The 18,244-nt window shown below is 41.5% G+C and overlaps 1 protein-coding gene across 2 annotated transcripts in view; it reads left to right on the top strand.

The window, feature by feature from the left end:
- Positions 1-18,244, top strand: part of aida (axin interactor, dorsalization associated) — a 107,588-nt gene that overhangs the window by 56,552 nt on the left and 32,792 nt on the right. For both annotated transcript variants that reach the window (XM_063040564.1, XM_063040563.1), the window contains exon 4: positions 15,809-15,863. In XM_063040564.1, coding sequence (XP_062896634.1) covers positions 15,809-15,863 — 55 coding nt within the window. The remainder of the gene's footprint in view (positions 1-15,808; positions 15,864-18,244) is intronic.

The following is an 18,244-nucleotide window of genomic DNA, read 5'->3' as shown; positions in this document are numbered from 1 at the left end:
GTACTTTAAAACATACTGATGTGCAGATAGTAACAGAGCTCAACGTTACATTCAACTAATGCCCAGGGATGAAATTCCTGAATGTAAACCAATAATTGAAGTCAAGGGGCAATGATCTGTCAGTAGTGTAAATCGATGACCAAAGAGGAATTGATGGAATTTCTTAACTCCAAAAATAACTGTGAGTGCTCCCCACTCAATCTGGGCATATTGGCTTTCTGCCTTGCTTAATGTCCTTGATGCGAAAGCAATTGGCTGCTCTTCACCGAACGGTATAAAGGGTGAGATACTGTAACTGTTCTTACACCACAGGGTGATGTCTCAGAGGCCAGCTGTATGGGCAATGAAGGGTTGAAGTGTGTGAGTGATTCAGGTGGTGGCAAAGCTGGTTTGACTTTCTTAAAAGCCTCTTCACAACGATCTGTCCACTGCTAGTGTGTTGATTTATTTAAAAGCTCATGAAGTGGTTTCAGCATACTAGCTAGGTTAGGAACAGACTTTGTATTGTATGTCAGTAGTCTTAAGAAAGACCTTTCTTTCTTTCTTTTTCAATCTTTTTATTAGTTTCATAAAATATAAACATAAGATAGCAATAATACAAATAGTTGGAGATACATTGTTGTACTTAAAATGAGTAATTATGAGACCAAATAGTATAAATTGACAAAACTCCCAATCATGTAGGATAACAATGAATAATACAGGACAAAAAAAAACCGAGAGAAAAATCATGAAAAAGAAAGAAAAGAAAAAAAAACAAACTCCACCCCAAAAAAAAACTAAACTAAACAGTATTAGTCAACTAAACTAAATGACTTGGGCAATTCTAACAACGTAAAAATGGAAAAGAAGAAAACCTTAGTGTCGATGACTCCATTCCTCTCAACCAACAGTACAGAGAAATAAAATAAGTTTGGAAATGGTCAAATTACATCATATGAAAATGCTGAATAAATGGCCTCCAAGTTTTTTCAAATTTAATGGAAGGGTCATAAACCACACTTCTAATTTTTTCCAAATTCAAGCACAACATAGTTTGTGAAAACCAGTGAAGTACAGTAGGAGGGTTAATCTCTTTCCAATTCAGCAAAATGGATCTTCTAGCCATTAAAGTAAGAAATGCAATCATCCGGCGTGCTGAAGAGGTTAAATAACTTGAGCCTATCATTGGTAATCCAAAAATAGCAGTAATTGGGTGAGGTTGTAAGTCTATATTCAAAACCATTGAAATAATATCAAAAATACCTTTCCAACATTTTTCCAACAAAGGACATGACCAAAACATGTGAGTTAAAGAGGCTATCTCGAAATGACATCTATCACATATAGGATTGATATAAGAATAATAACGAGATAGTTTATCTTTGAACATATGAGTCCTGTGCACTACTTTAAACTGTATCAACACATGTTTAGCACACACAGAGGATGAATTAACTAATTGAAGAATTTTTTCCCATTTTTCAATCGGTATAATAATCTTAAGTTCTCTTTCCCAATCAGCTTTAATTTTATTGGAAACATCAGGACATAAATTCATAATTATATTATAAATAATTGCTACAACACTTTTCTGAGAGAGATTTAGATCTAAAATTTTTTCCAAAGTATCCGTTGGATATGAGTGTGGAAAATTAGGAGAAACAGTAATTAAAAAGTTTCTAATCTGTAGATATCTAAAAAAGTGAGATCTGAGTAAGTTATATTTATTAGAAAGTTGATCAAAAGACATGAAACAATTATCCAAAAATAAATCACGAAAACGTACTATACCTTTGGTTTTCCAATCAAAGTAAACTTGATCCATAATGGAAGGTTGAAAAAGGAAATTAGATATAATAGGACTTGCTAAAATAAATTGACTAAACCCAAAAAATCTTCGGAATTGAAACCATATACGTAAAGTATGCTTATCTATTGGATTATTCATTTGCTTATACAATTTAGAAGAAGTAAAAGGAAGCGAAGTTCCAAAACCGAACCCAAAGAAGACCCTTGTAATGAATTACATTCAAGATTTACCCAATGTGGATTTAAAGATACATCCAAATCTCGTAACCAAAATTTTAAATATTGAATATTAATTGCCCAAAAATAAAATCTAAAATTTGGGAGGGTGAGCCCCCCCCCTTTTAGATTTCTGTAAATACCTTTTACCTAACCTAGGATTTTTGTTCTGCCATATATATGAAGAAATTTTTGAATCAACATTATCGAAAGAAGATTTTGGGATAAAAATTGGAACCGATTGAAATACATATAGAAATTTGGGCAAAATAATCATCTTAATAGCATTAATCCGACCAATCAAAGACAAAGAAATTGGTGACCATTTAGTAAACAAAAGTTTAATCTGATCAATTAAAGGTAAAAAATTAGCTTTAAATAAGATCTCCCTTTTTTCGTCTTTTTCGTGGTACTAGGCAAGGATGTCCTCTTAGTCCTTTACTATTTAATATCGCCCTTGAACCTTTAGCAATTGCTATCCGTGACTCGCCCAATATTTTTGGTATTACCTGCTGAAACGAAATACATAAATTATCACTATATGCAGATGATTTGTTGTTATACATCTCTAATCCAGAGAAGTCAATTCCTGCTATTCTAGCTTTGTTGGCTCAATTTAGTAATTTTTCTGGCTGCAAATTGAATCTTAATAAGAGTGAATTATTTCCCCTAAATAAGTAGGTACCTATTTATGGACGTTTACCATTTAAATTGGTTACTGACTCATTTATATATTTAGGGATAATAATTACGAAAAAGTATAAAGCAAGACCTTAATTGACTTGCATTCTGTGGTGATGGAGCCTCCACCATTGCCTTCATCTTTGGTGCCTTGTGAAGCCCTAAGTTGTCAATCACATGGCCCAAATATTCAGTCGGAGGTCGAAAGAACTCACGCTTGTCCTTTCAGATCCTTAGCCCATATTCTTTGAGTCTTTGAAGTGTAGCATGCAAATTTTGTAAGTCTCACACTAATTTTTCCCAGTAATGTGTAAGTCATCCAAATAGCATTGCACTCCTGTCAACCTGCTCAGTGGACTCCTATCCATTGCTCGCTGAAAAAGTATGGAAATGGAGGTGATGCCAAACAAAAGCCTTTGGTACCTGAGTCACTACAGTCAAGAGTTTCTTGTGACTCTGACTCCACATGCATCTGCAAGTACTGTACACTCGACACAAGTTAATCGTGCTAAACGTCTGTCCATAGAAACTACAGCACAGAAACAGGCCCTTTGGCCCTTCTTGGCTGTGCCGAACCATTTTCTGCCTAGTCCCACTGACCTGCACGCAGACCATATCCCTCCATACACCTCCCATCCATGTATCTGTCCAATTTATTCTTAAATGTTAAAAAAGAACCCGCATTTACCACCTCATCTGGCAGCTCATTCCATACTCCCACCACTCTCTGTGTGAAGAAGCCCCCCCCCAATGTTCCCTTTAAACTTTTCCCCCCTCACCCTAATCCCATGTCCTCTGGTTTTTTTCTCCCCTTGTCTCAGTGGAAAAAGCCTGCTTGCATTCACTCTATCTATACCCATCATAATTTTATATACCTCTATCAAATCTCCCCTCATTCTTCTATGCTGCAGGGAATAAAGTCTTAACCTATTCAACCTTTCTCTGTAACTCAGTTTCTCAAGTCCTGGCAACATCCTTGTAAACCTTCTCTGCACTCTTTCAACCTTATTTATATCCTTCCTGTAATTTGGTGACCAAAACTGAACACAATACTCCAGATTCGGCCTCACCAATGCCTTATACAGCCTCATCATAACATTCTGTCCTCCGGCCAATCCTGTAAAAAGTTCATCATTGAAAAGGAGAGGGTATTGTTCAGCTGTAAGAACCAAGCTAATAGTTACCTTGAAGTCACCACAAAGCCTTAAGGACTCATCCATTTTTAAGACAGGAACCACGGGAGCTGTCCATTTACTTCACGCACACTGGTTCCAATACCTTATTCTGAATTATTAGTCTTTCCAATTCAGTCTCTAGCTTTGGTTTTAGGGTGTGTGGAACAGGTCTTGCTTTCAGGCTCTTGAGTATTGTGTTGGGCTTACAGTGATTCCTTTCATACTTCCCAGTTCTCTGTTGAATACTTTGTTCCTTTAATGCCTCTTGTAGACTGGTGTTCCCACCAATCAAGTGCACTTTATTCCAGTTGAGTTTGAGCTGCTCTGACCACGAGAGGCCCAGAATCGCTGGATAGCTACCTTTAACAATGTACAGTGGAAGTTTATTTCTCTCTTCATTAATCTGCACTGTAATAGGTACTGCACCCCTCACTGGAACAGCCTCACCAGTGTGTCTTTAAAGTGAACCTTGCCCCTTCTGGGCTAAGATGCTGCAACTTCTCCTTGTAAATTGTCTCGGACACCGGTGATACTACAGCTCCTGTGTCCACCTGCATCCTCATGGTGACCCCATCCAATCGCGGTGTCACCCAATTGCCATCTTTGTGTCCTGAAACAGATAAAACATACAAAGTTTCTTCAACCACAGAGTCACTCAGTCCATCCTGGGTATGCTCAATCTTGTTCACACAGACTTTTCTTTACTAAACAATAAATATTGAGTAAAGATTTGCCACCTCGTCACTAGTTGTTATATATGTGGTACTGGGAAGTCGGGTGGCCGTGAATAACACAAACGAGAGGCAGAGACATGAGGAACAAACATACAGCTGTTTATTTTACTTGTAAGTTATCTATCCAGAATGCCCTCTCATATTAAGTTCAGTATGTAACACACAGGGAATCTCAACAGCAACCCATAAGGGTCAAAATGTACATGAATACTTAACAATGGTAGTGCAGGAAAACGCAGCAGCCAAACCTCTGTACTGTTACAGAAACAGTTTGTGTGTGAGAACAGCAGTAACAATTACTACTTTGGCAGTATAAAACTGATTCTAGGTTATTGCTGAGTCTAACACCTGGAACTTGCTGCATTGTGAAAGTGCTTCTATCTCATGGACCACAGCTGTTTATAAAGGTGGCATGAATCAAACTGGCTGAAGAGTGGGGACCCCGGTGGATGAGTGATACAGGATGGATTACGGACTGAAGCACAATTTGTGGGACGCCTTGTGTAGAAGAGAATACAGAGTGAAGCCCAGTGGTTGGCAGACCTGGCGTCAAACACTGGCAATCATATTTTCTTCTCAACCAAGAGTGTGCTTAGCAAAGGTGACCTTGACTCCATCACACAGTCTGCTATTCCCTGCTATCTGAGCAGTATCCTAACTCAGCAAGATTTTGAAAAGGCCATCAAAAATAAAGGCTGTGGAAGAACTAAAACATAGGTATGTGCGCGTGGTGCAAGTACTATACAACAGCGGTCCCCAACCACCGGGCCGCGGACCGGTACCGGGCCGCAGAGCATGCGCTACCGGGCCGTGAGGAAGCGATATGATTTGGCAATATGAGTCAGCTGCACCTTTCCTCATTCCCTGTCACGCCCACTGATCAGCCATTACGCATGTGACCCTCGCGTCACCTGTGTCAGGGTGGGAAGGAGATCAACTCCTTGTAAATGACGATGGGCTGAAAAGTATGTTTGACATAATATCTCTGTTGGCATTTTGGATCAAAGTCAAGGCTAAATATCCTGAGATAGCTACGAAAGCACTGAAAACGTTGTTTTCATTTCCAACATTTTTCTGTGAAGCGGAGTTTTCTGCAATGAATGCAACGAAAACTAAACTGCGGAATAGACTGGACATAAGGAACCCCCTTTGAGTATTGCTGTCTCCCATCACCCCTCAATAGGACCGTGTTGTTGCAGGGAAACAAGCCCAGGGCTCCCACTGATTCAGCGATATTGGTGTGTTGCAATGATTTTATATATTTATACGGGGAAAATATGTGCCGTGTGTTTAATATCCAAATGTAACTTAAAATGTTATGATGCTATTGACTTATAAGTGACCCTATAACAATTACAGCACGGAAACAGGCCATCTCGGCCCTTCTAGTCTGTGCCAAACGCTACTCTCACCTAGTCCCACCGACCTGCACACAGCCCATAACCTTCCGTTCCTTTCCTGTCCATATACCTATCCAATTTTTCTTTAAATGATAATATTGAACCTGCCTCTACCACTTCTACTGGAAGTTCGTTCAACACTTCAGGCTCCCTGTCCTCCCCTGATAATTGACTTATCACTGTATTCATGTGAGGAAAATATGCGCTGTGTGTTTAATATTAAATTCGTTAGATAAACCCTTTTAGAAACAAAATTGAGTGTATTACCCACTTATCACCTATATTCCGGTAGTGATTAACACCCACCCCCACGAACAGAATCGCCAAAAAGGATTTGCTGGGGGGGGGGGCGGTGGGCAGGCAGGCGGGGCGGGAATCGGCAGGTCACAACGCGTGTGCGCACTGGTACCCACGCAAGGCTTCATGGCCATTGTAGTCTTTCTGGGTAAACAACGCATTTGACTGCTACTCTTGTCCGTTGGCAACCCTACCCCCACCCCCCCGGTCGGCCGGTCCGCAAGAATATTGTCAATATTAAACCGGTCCGCAATACAAAGAAGGTTGGGAACTCCTGCTATACAAGACCTCATCTCCACATCCTGGAAATGGAGAGCGAAGGGGGGAATTTGTGAGTGGTGGAGAGTTTATGACGTTCCTTGGTACAGAAACAGCAATGACCTTGTACGGAAAAGTAGTGGACACTAGTCCAGTCCATCACAGGAAAAGCCCTCCCCACCATTGAGCACATCTACAATAGCGATGTCGCAGGAAAGCAGCATCCATCATCGTCAAGGACTTTCACCATACAGGCCATGCTCTCTTTTTGCTGCTGCTATCAGGAAGAACCCACACCACCAGGTTCAGGAACAGATAGTACACCTCAACCGTCGGGCTCCTGAACCAGAGGGAATAACTTCATTTGAGCCATCTTTGTTCCCACAACCTATGGACTCACTTTCAATGGCTTTTCATCTCATGCTTTCGATATTTATTGCTTATTTTGCATAAACTCTTTTCAACTTCCAGCCAGGGTCAGGTGTTAATTTTAATCGAAATTACAATGATAAACTCCACCATCTTCATCAAACATGATATCTGGGATGTGTAGTCATAGTCATACTTTATTGATCCCGGGGGAAATTGGTTTTCATCACAGTTGCACCATAAATAATAAATAGTAATAGAACCATAGATAGTTAAATAGTAATATGTAAATTATGCCAGTAAATTATGAAATAAATCCAGGACCAGCCTATCAGCTCAGGGTGTCTGACCCTCCAAGGGAGGAGTTGTAATGACTTCCTATGACGCTCTGTGCTGCATCTCGGTGGAATGAGTCTCTGGCTGAATGTACTCCTGTGCCCACCCAGTACATTATGTAGCGGATGGGAGACATTAACCAAGATGGCATGCAACTTAGACAGCATTCTCTTTCCAGATACCACCGTCAGAGAGTCCAGTTCCATCCCCACAACATCACTGGCCTTACGAATGAGTTTGTTGATTCTGTTGGTGTCTGCTACCCCAGCACACAACAGCAAACATGGTAGCACTGGCCACCACAGACTCGTAGAACATCCTCAGCATCATCCAGCAGATGTTAAAGGACTTCAGTCTCCTCAGGAAATAGAGACGGCTCTGACCCTTCTTGTAGACAGCCTCAGTGTTCTTTGACGTATACTCAACTCCAGCTGTCCGTCCCTCCTGATTGGTTAATCCTCAACCAATCAGATTTCTGCTGTCCCACCTTATTTAAAACCGTATTCCAGTTTTTAGAGTGAGACCTTTATCTTTGTTGAAATTCTTGGTCTCTAGTCTTATTTCAATGGCTTCCTTCAGGCGGTCCCAAAAGCCATGCGCAGCACACTAGTTTTGTGCTGTCAAAGTCAATCCTGTAACCATTGTATGTACTCAATACCATCCACAAACCTGTAAGGAAGCTCAAATCCCAGCTCATGCTGGTCAGAGATGACCTGGGACTCAGGATAGCTGGTGTTTACAGGATCCCCTGTGAATGCAGAGCAGGGTTTATCAGCCAGATGCGGCGCATAGCAGAGACACATCTTAAAGAGGGCAGGAGGTAAATCTGTTTGGGTTACTTGGAGAAATTGGCAGTAGCAGAACATCACAGGATTGACTTTGATGGCACAGAAATACTGTGCCAGGCAAATGGCTTTTGGGATCATCTGGTGAGGGAAGCCGTTGAAATAAGGCTAGCAAATAAGAATTAAAACACAGATGAACGTCTCGCTCCAAGTAAGAACTGGAGTAAGATTTCAAACAAGGTAGAACAGTGCAAACCTGATAGGTTGAGGACTAACCAATCAGAGGGATGGAGGACTGGAGTTAAGTATACAGTGTGTACCACTGGACTAGACATGCCTCGGCATCATCCCTGATGAAGATGGCGGAGTTTGTCATCAAAACGTTGAATAAACTCATCACCTCGACCCAGCTGGAAGCCTGAGAAGAGTCTATGCGTCATATACGCCAGAAAAGCTCTACACCCTTTTCGTTGCTTATTTAGTTATTATTATTATTATTATTTCATTGTTTTCTCTTTTTGTATTTGCATAGTTTGTTGTGTTTTTGGTACATTGGTTGTTGTCCATGCTGTTGGTGTGGTCTTTCACTAATCCTTTTGTGTTTCTTGTACCTACTGTGATTGCCTGCAAGAGAATGAATCTCAGGTTTGCATATGCTAAATGTACTTTGATATTAAATTTGCTTTGGACTTTGAACCTTAAATTAAGGAGACAAGTTTAATCGTATCTGCAGACAGGTTCTCTGCAGTCGACTACAGACACTGAATTCATAAGGTTATACAGCACAGAAATGGGCTCTTAAACCAATCTCAACAAGGTGCCTATATGAGCTACTCCCACATCCCCCTGAACCCATGAACTTGCTCAAACATGTCTTTTAAACATTGTTATTGTACCCAACTCTAACAGTTCCATCTATCCACCACCTGTGTGGGAAAAACTTTTGAGTCCTGTTTAAACCTTTCCCCATCATCTTAAACCTGTGCTCTGTAAACATGACATCCTGTAGACGCTGAGAATCTTGAGTAGCACATACAGAATGCTGGAGGAGCTCAGCAAGTTAGGCAGCATCTGTAATAAACAGTTGGCATTTCATGAGATCCTTCGTCAGGACTAGAAAAGAACAGGGCAGAAGCCAGAATAAGTAGGTGGTGGAGGGGAAGAAGTACAAGCTGGCAGATAATAGGTGAGACCAGTTGAGTAGGAAGGTGGGTGCATGGGTGGGGGAAGAAGGAGGAATTTAATAGGAGCTGACAGTGGACCAGGGAAGGAAGGGGGGCACCAGGAGGAAGAGATGGGTAGCTGAGAAGAGAAGGGGTAAGAGGGGGAACCAGAATGGGAGATGGACAAATAGAGAAGGGATGGGGGTATAATTTACCAGAATATTCGTGCTATGAGGTTGGAAGCTATCCTGATGAAATATGAGATGATGCTCCTCCAACCTGAATGTGGCCTCATTGTGGCGGTAGAGGAAGCCATGGACTGACGTACAGTCAAATAGAATTGGTGGCCACTGGGAGATCCTGCCTTTCACAGCAGATAGAGCGAAGGTGGTTATTGAAGCCCAATTTGGTCCCCAGTTTGTGTTGAGTCTCACCAATGTAAGGAGGCTGCACTAGAAATACCAGATACAGTTAATGACCCCAACAGACTCACAGGTGAAGCGTTGCTTCATCTGGAAGAACTGCTCATGGCTCTGAATGATGGTAATGGAGGAGGTGTAGCACTTGTCATGCTTGCAGGGGTAAGTGCCAGAGGAGGAGATCACTGGGAAAGGACAAGTGGACAAGGGACGTCTCCTCTAGGTTTAGACACCCCTGGGGCTATTCACCTTAAGAATGCCCCTCATTATTTTATAAACCTTAGTAGGTTATCCCTCAGCTGCCTCTGCTGCAGGAAAGAGTCCCAGCCTATCCAATCTCCTTGTAGATCAAGTCCTCCAGTCTTGGCAACTGTGAATCAGAAAATATTCAGCAGGTTGAGCAGTTCCTATGGGGAGAAAACCTTTAATATTTTACATCTTCATTTTTAGGAATGCTAGGTGGAGTTCCAAGAAACTGCAAATACAAAATAAATAAATAATACTGAGAAGGGGACCAATATCCTGGCGGGAAAGTTTAATAGAGCTGTTAGGGAGGGTTTAAACTAATTTGGCAGGGGGATGGGAACCGGAATGATAGAGCGGAGGAAAGGGAAAACAGAAATAAATCTAAGATAGTGAGCAGTAAAGATGTCAGGAAAGACAGGCAGGTGATGGGGCAAATGTGTAGCCATTGGGATGAGTTGCAGTGCAATAAAGTTGCAGTGAAATCAAAGCAAAAAGTATCAAATACTGGTCTTAAGGTGTTGTACTTAAATGCACGCAGCATAAGGAATAAGGTGGATGATCTTGTTGTACAGCTACAGATTGGCAGGTATGATATTGTGGCCATCACTGAGACCTGGCTAAAGGATGCATGTCTCTGAGAGCTGAATGTCCAAGGATACACGGTGTATCGGAAGGATAGGAAGGTAGGCAGAGGGGGAGGCGTGGCTTTATTGGTAAGAAATGATATTAAATCATTAGAAAGAGGTGATATAGGATCGGAAGGTGCAGAATCTTTATGGGTTGAGCTAAGGAATAGCAGGGGTAAAAGGACCCTGATGGCAGTTATTTATAGGCCTCCAAACAGCTGCAGGGATGTGGACTACAAATTACAACGGGAAATAGAAAAGGCTTGTCAGAAGGGTAGTGTTATGATAATTGTGGGGGATTTTAACATGTAAGTAGATTGGAAAAATCAGGTCGGCACTGGATCTCAAGAGAGAGAATTTGTAGAATGTCTGCGAGATGGCTTTTTAGAACAGCTTGTTGTTGAGCCCACTAGGGGATCGGCTGTACTGGATTGGGTATTGTGTAATGAACCGGAGGTGATTGGAGAGATTGAGGTGAAGGAACCCTTAGGAGGCAGTGATCATAACATGATTGAGTTCACTGTGAAATTAGAAAAAGAGAAGCCAAAATCTGATGTGTCAGTGTTTCAGTGGAGTAAAGGAAATTACAGTGGCATGAGAGAGGAACTGGCCAAAGTTGACTGGAAAGGGACACTGGCGGGAAAGACGGCAGAGCAGCAGTGGCTGGAGTTTATGCGAGAAATGAGAAATGTGCAAGACAGGTATATTCCAAAAAAGAAGAAATTTTCGAGTGGAAAAAGGATGCAACCGTGGTTGACAAGACAAGTCAAAGCCAAAGTTAAAGCAAAGGAGAGGGCGTACAAGGAAGCAAAAATTAGTGGGAAGACAGAGGATTGGGAAGTTTTTAAAACCTTACAAAAGGAAACCAAGAAGGTCATTAAGAGAGAAAAGATTAACTATGAAAGGAAACTAGCAAATAATATCAAAGAGGATACTAAAAGCTTTTTCAAGTATATAAAGAGTAAAAGACAGGTGAGAGTAGACATAGGACCGATAGAAAATGATACTGGAGAAATTGTAATGGGAGATGAGGAGATGGCAGAGGAACTGAACAAGTATTTTGCATCAGTCTTCACTGAGGAGACAGCAGGATACCGGACACTCAAGGGTGGCAGGGCAGAGAAGTGTGCGCAGTCACAATTACGACAGAGAAAGTACTCAGGAAGCTGAATAGGCTAAAGGTCAATAAATCTCCTGGACCAGATGGAATGCACCCTCGTGTTCTGAAGGAAGTAGCTGTGGAGATTGCGGAGGCATTAGCGATGATCTTTCAAAAGTCGATAGATTCTGGCATGGTTCCGGAGGACTGGAAGATTGCAAATGTCACTCCGCTATTTAAGAAGGGGGCAAGGAAGCAAAAAGGAAATTATAGACCTGTTAGCTTGACGTCAGTGGTTAGAAAGTTGTTGGAGTCGACTGTCAAGGATGAGGTTACAGAGTACCTGGAGGCATATGACAAGATAGGCAGAACTCAGCATGGATTCCTTAAAGGAAAATCCTGCCTGACAAACCTATTACAATTTTTTGAGGAAATTACCAATAGGCTAGACAAGGGAGATGCAGTGGATGTTGTATATTTGGATTTTCAGAAGGCCTTTGACAAGGTGCCACACATGAGGCTACTTAACAAGATAAGAGCCCATGGAATTACAGGAAAGTTACATACGTGGATAGAGCATTGGCTGATTGTCAGGAAACAGAGAGTGGGAATAAAGGGATCCTATTCTGGTTGGCTGCTGGTTACCAGTGGTGTTCCACAGGGATCAGTGTTAGGGCCACTTCTTTTTACATTGTACATCAACGATTTGGATTATGGAATAGATGGCTTTGTGGCTAAGTTTGCTGACGATACGAAGATAAGTGGAGGGGCCGGTAGTGCTGAGGAAACGGAGAGTCTGCAGAGAGACTTGGATAGATTGGAAGAATGGGCAAAGAAGTAGCAAATGAAGTACAATGTTGGAAAGTGTATGGTTATGCACTTTGGCAGAAAAAATAAACGGGCAGACTATTATTTAAATGGGGAAAGAATTCAAAGTTCTGAGATGCAACGGGACTTGGGAGTCCTCGTACAGGATTCCCTTAAAGTTAACCTCCAGGTTGAGTCAGTAGTGAAGAAGGCGAATGCAATGTTGGCATTCATTTCTAGAGGAATAGAGTATAGGAGCAGGGATGTGATGTTGATGCTCTATAAGGCGCTGGTGAGACCTCATTTGTAGTACTGTGGACAGTTTTGGTCTCCTTATTTAAGAAAGGATGTGCTGACGTTGGAGAGGGTACAGAGAAGATTCACTAGAATGATTCCGGGAATGAGAGGGTTAACATATGAGGAACGTTTGTCCGCTCTTGGACTGTATTCCTTGGAGTTTAGAAAAATGAGGGGAGACCTCATAGAAACATTTTGAATGTTAAAAGGCATGGACAGAGTGGATGTGGCAAAGTTGTTTCCCATGATGGGGGAGTCTAGTACAAGAGGGCATGACTTCAGGATTGAAGGGCGCCCTTTCAGAACAGAAATGCGAAGAAATTTTTTTAGTCAGAGGGTGGTGAATCTATGGAATTTGTTGCCACGGGCAGCAGTGGAGGCCAAGTCATTGGGTGTATTTAAGGCAGAGATTGATAGGTATCTGAGTAGCCAGGGCATCAAAGGTTATGGTGAGAAGGCGGGGCAGTGGGACTAAATAGGATAAAATGGATGAGCTCATGATAAAATGGCAGAGCAGACTCGATGGGCCGAATGGCCTACTTCTGCTTCTTTGTCTTATGGTCTAATAGAGCCCTTGAAAGTGAGTCCATAGATTGTAATCAGTCCAGAGTTGAGGTGAGTGAAGGAGCCTGATGGTTGAAGGGTAATAACCTCCTGAACCTAGTGATGTGGAACCTAAGGCTCCAGTACCTTCCCGATGGCAGGAGCAAGAAAAGAGCATGGCCTGGGTGGTGGGAGTCCTTTTATAATGGGTGCTGCTTTCTTGTGGCAGCACTGTTTGTAGACGGGCTCAATGGTGGGGAGGGATTTGACTGCAATGGACTGTGTTGTTTCCACCACATTTTGTAGACTTTTCCATTTTGGGGCACTGGTGTTTAATACCAGGACGTGATACAACCAGTCAGGATGCTCTTCACTCTGCACCACAGATGTCTGTCAACATTTAAGATGACATGCTGAATCTGCACACATTTCTAAGAAAGTAGAGACACTGCTGTGTTTTCTTTCATAATAGCACTTGCGTGCTGGCCCAAGCACAAGTCCTCGAACATAACAAGGCGTAGGAATTTTAAGTTACTACCCTCTCCACCTCCGATCCCCTAATGAGTACTGGCTGTTGGACCCCAGATTTCTTCCTCCTGTAGTCAATAATCAGCTGTTTGGTTTTGTTGTTGCTGAGTGAGAGGGTGTTGTTGTGGCGCCACTCAACCAGATTTTCAATCTCCTTCCAATATGCTGATTCACTATTGCCTTTAATTTGGCCAACAACAGTGGTGTTGGCATCAAACTTAAATATGGCATTGGAGCTGTCCTTGCCTTCAAAGTTACAACTATAAAATGAGTAGAGCAGAGGCTAAGCACACAGCCCTGTGGTGCATCTGTGCTGATGTTGATTGTGGAGATGTTGCTGTGATCTGTACTCTTTTCCCCAACCCCCATCTGCCAGTCAATTACACCCACACCTGCATTCACCTATCACCTGCCAGCTCTTGCTCTACCCTGTTTCTTCATCTTTTTATTCACACAGGAAAGTGCTGCTGAGGTAAAAGCTGAGCCATGATTCCTTCTATCTTTCAGTCCAGACGTAAAACATCAACTGTTCATTTCCTTCCACAGATGCTGCCTCACCTGCTGAGTTCCTTCAGCACATTGTATGTTGCTCCAGATGCCAGCCTCTGTGGTCTGTTGTGTCTCCTTCTTTCACACCCCCTCCCTGGTGGTGCTGCCACATTCTTGGACTGTTAATTCTACTTCTCTCGACAGTTTGCACTACTTTAGATTGCACTACTGTCTTTGCACCATTCTGTACTCGTGCTCATCGCTGCATTTACTGTTAGCATGTATACTGTTCACTCTGAGTTTCACGCAAGCAAGAATTTTCATTGCATCCTGATGTAAAAAAACTAATCTGAATCAGATTTAACAATTCTTAACAAATAATGCCACGGTGAGTTAGAGCGTTGTGTACTTTCTTTTCTTTTTAAATCTTTTTATTGAGTAAGTATACAAAAAAGGTAAGCCATATAAACATTAATACAATGTTAAAGTATAATAAAATTCCAAAAGATATCAATACCAAAAAGAAAATACTACAAACAATGTAATTTAAACATAAGAAACCAAGATAACATAATAGTATACTAAATTTTATATATATCAATGGAAAAAAAAGAAAAAAAAACCCCAAAAAAAAAACCCACCGTGCAGCTAACTAAAAGCAAGGCAAAGCAATGGGCTAACTTGAAACCAAACAGAGTTAAACTTAAAACCTTTTTTTGGTTTTCTCAGACGATTTTATGTTTGAATTTGGAGAAAATTAGAAGTAACCTTTATGATTCTTCATTTAAATTTGAACAGATTTGGGGACCTTTTATTCGATATTTTCATTTAATGTAATATTTACCCTTCTTGTTTTTTTTCACTGTTTTTAATGGAGCGTTGTGTACTAAAGTTAGTGTTAAACTGGCCCTGATTGCTCTTGAAAGCAACAGGTCCCATGGTCAAAGTATTTTAACCAATATTTGTCTTTCATCCAACACTCTCAAATGGGATTATTTCTATGCTATTTGTGTGTGAGATCTTGCTATGTGTAAATTGGTGTTTGGAATTGCCTTTTTAGTAGTGACTGAACTTTGGGCGTACAGTATGTAATTGCTATGGATTGATTTGAGGTTTGCACTAATGTAAGTTTCAAGCAACTCTCCACAGATGCTGCCTTACCTGCTGAGTTCCTCCAGCAGTTTCTGTGTTATTCTCTAGATTCTAACGTCTGCAGTCATTTGTACCCCTTTCAGCTTGTTGTGTTCCTTCTGGAGATGTACAGTGTTGCCACTTGCCACACAGTGTGATCTTTTTCAAGAGATACAGCACAGCAGCAGGCCCTTCGGCCCAATGAGCCCTGCTGCCCAGTTACACCTATGTGACCAGTTACTACTAACCTGTATGTCTTTGACTGTGGGAGGAAACCGGAGCACTTGGAGGAAATCTGCATGGTCACGGGGAGAACGCACAAACTCCTGGTACTGTCATAGCATTATGCTAACCACATTGCTACCGTACTGTTTTGAGGCCATAATGAGCATTTGTTCTTTATTTTTAAATTTTATAGACAACACAATCTCAGGAAGCATTCAAATTGGAAGATTTGAAGACGCTAGAACCAAGTGAGTATCTCTTGGGAATTGAATCATGGTCAGGGAAGTACAGTGTCGTGCTGCAACATAGGAGAACCCTTGTCTGTTCAGAACTAATGCTACTCAGAAGTCATCTGTCCTTTTCTTCTGTAAATAAACTGCCATGCTTTTGATTAAGGTTGGGCCTGGGAAACTCTCTGTACAATACTGATCTATTGAGTGATAAAGTCAGATCCTACTAACAGTGAAAGAGTTCAAGTAACACACACAAAATCCTGGAGGAGCTTAGCAGGCCAGGCAGCATCTATGGAAAAGAGTAAACAGTCAACGTTTTGGACCGAAACCCTTTATCAGGACTGGAGAAAAAAAGATGAGAAGTCAGAGTAAGAAGATGGGGAGAGGGGAGGAAGAAATTCAAGGTGATAGGTGAAACCTGGAGGAGGAGGGGTGAGGTAAGGAGCTGAGAAGTTGATTGGGCTGGAGGAGGGGGAATCTGATAGGAAAGGGTAGAAGGCCATGGAAGAAAGGGAAGGGGGAGGAGCACCAGAACGAGGTGATGGACAGGTAAGGTGAGAGAGGGAAATGGGAATGTGTAATGGTGAAGTGGGGGTGTGGGGGGGGTCATTACCAGAAGCTTGAGAAATCGATATTCATGCCATCCGTTGGAGGCTACCCAGATGGAATATAAGGTGTTGCTCTTGCAACCTGAGTGTGGCCTCATCGTGAGACAATAGAGGAAGCCAAGGACTGACATGTCAGAAATGTTCAGCCTGATCACTGGATGCATCAAATTTGACTGTGATTTCTGAACCTTCCTCTGCACCCATACAACTTTCACCTTGACTCTTTGCCTTGATTCTCTCCTTTTGCCTGCCTCTGGTGACCTTGTCGCCAGGAATCCATGTTCAGAAATCCTGTCCTAAGCAACATCTCTACAATAAAGACTTGTAAAACAGCATCCTTTGCTGATGGCAACTTAGCTAAATTGTTTTGTCACATTGATACCGCAATGCAATTAGAAAAGTAAAAGCAATACATCAGTAAACTAGATTGTGCTAAACTCTGGCTCATAAAAATAAGTATAGCTGAGTGATACTTGATGTCCATTTGTTAATCCTATCTCAGCATTTACCTGCCTCTTGAAAGATTCCAGAATGTTTTCTTCATCAACCTCCATTTAGGAGCCTATGAATTAGCAGGATCAGGTCACTCAACTCCCGCCAGGCAATAAAATCCTTAACTCCATTTTCCCAATTATAATCAAAGCTACCTCTTCCACTGCCTTTCATGGAAGAGAATACAAAGACTTGTGATCTCCTCAGAACACTTTGACTCACATTAAATGGCTGAGCCCTTGGCTTTAAACAATGAGGAGGTGTAGGAGTGTGAAGACACATACTCAGCATTTTATGATCAGATTTTTCCTCTCTGTCATCAGATTTATTATTGGATAATGAACTGAGCACTACCTCACTATTTTTCACTTCTCTTTTTGCACCACTTCTTTAATTTTGTAGTGTTTTTATTATGTATTGCACTGTACAACAAATTTCATGACATATGCCAGTGATATTAAACCTGATTCTGAATTCTGGATTCTGACCTTCACCTCATTGTCCTTGCCAAGACCTTTTAGGAACTTGTTTGTTTGCATTGTCCCCTCTCCTTTCTTAAAACTCCAACAGATACAAGCCTATCTTCTCCGGTCTTTCCTCAAAACACGTTCCAGATGAACCTTTTCTGAGATGTTTCCAATACATTGAACGTCCTTCATGACCAGCAGCTCCAGGTACAGTCTTCCCATAATTGAAGCAAAACCTGTCAACATTTATATTCATTTCTCTTTCCAAAAAGTGATCATGTCTGCCAGCTTAATTATTTGCTTTAATCTTAAATCATGGTTCAAATGACTATTTCTTTGTAAAAATCAAGATATATGGGATTAGTGCAGAAAAGTGCTGCTGAGGTAAAATATGAACCGTGATTTTATTGAATCAGGGTGGTATGGTCTGCCCCTGCTTCTATTTCCTCTATATTTTAGTAATTTTATTGGCTCTCTTTGCGAATATTTAGTCCTATAGTCTTCGATCGGAGTAGCTGCCCTACACCGAATCTTCTGTCAAGGTCTTTGTAAGAGAAAGCTTGGTGAGGACCGAGGAACATGATTGATGAACTCTCCGTCCAGTGTGGATAGAGCTGTAAAATCTTTAATTTCTCAGTGAGAGAGCCTTATTGATTTGAAAGATGGTGGCAGCAATTGTGCTGCACTCCCAGAGAATGGCACTGAAGATCCTGTCCAGGAAATACTTAGTGATATCGGATGCCGTCTGTGGAGAGTGAACAGAATTAATGATTTGAGTCAGATAAAGGGTTAACAATGTTTCTCCCTCTACAGATGCTGCATCACATGC

This window comes from Mobula hypostoma, chromosome 2 (genome assembly GCF_963921235.1).
Source record: "Mobula hypostoma chromosome 2, sMobHyp1.1, whole genome shotgun sequence".
In the NCBI taxonomy this organism is placed as follows: Eukaryota; Metazoa; Chordata; class Chondrichthyes; order Myliobatiformes; family Myliobatidae; genus Mobula; species Mobula hypostoma.
The sequence above is the reverse complement of the archived record's forward strand: the minus strand, read 5'-3'. Positions and strand labels throughout refer to the sequence as shown.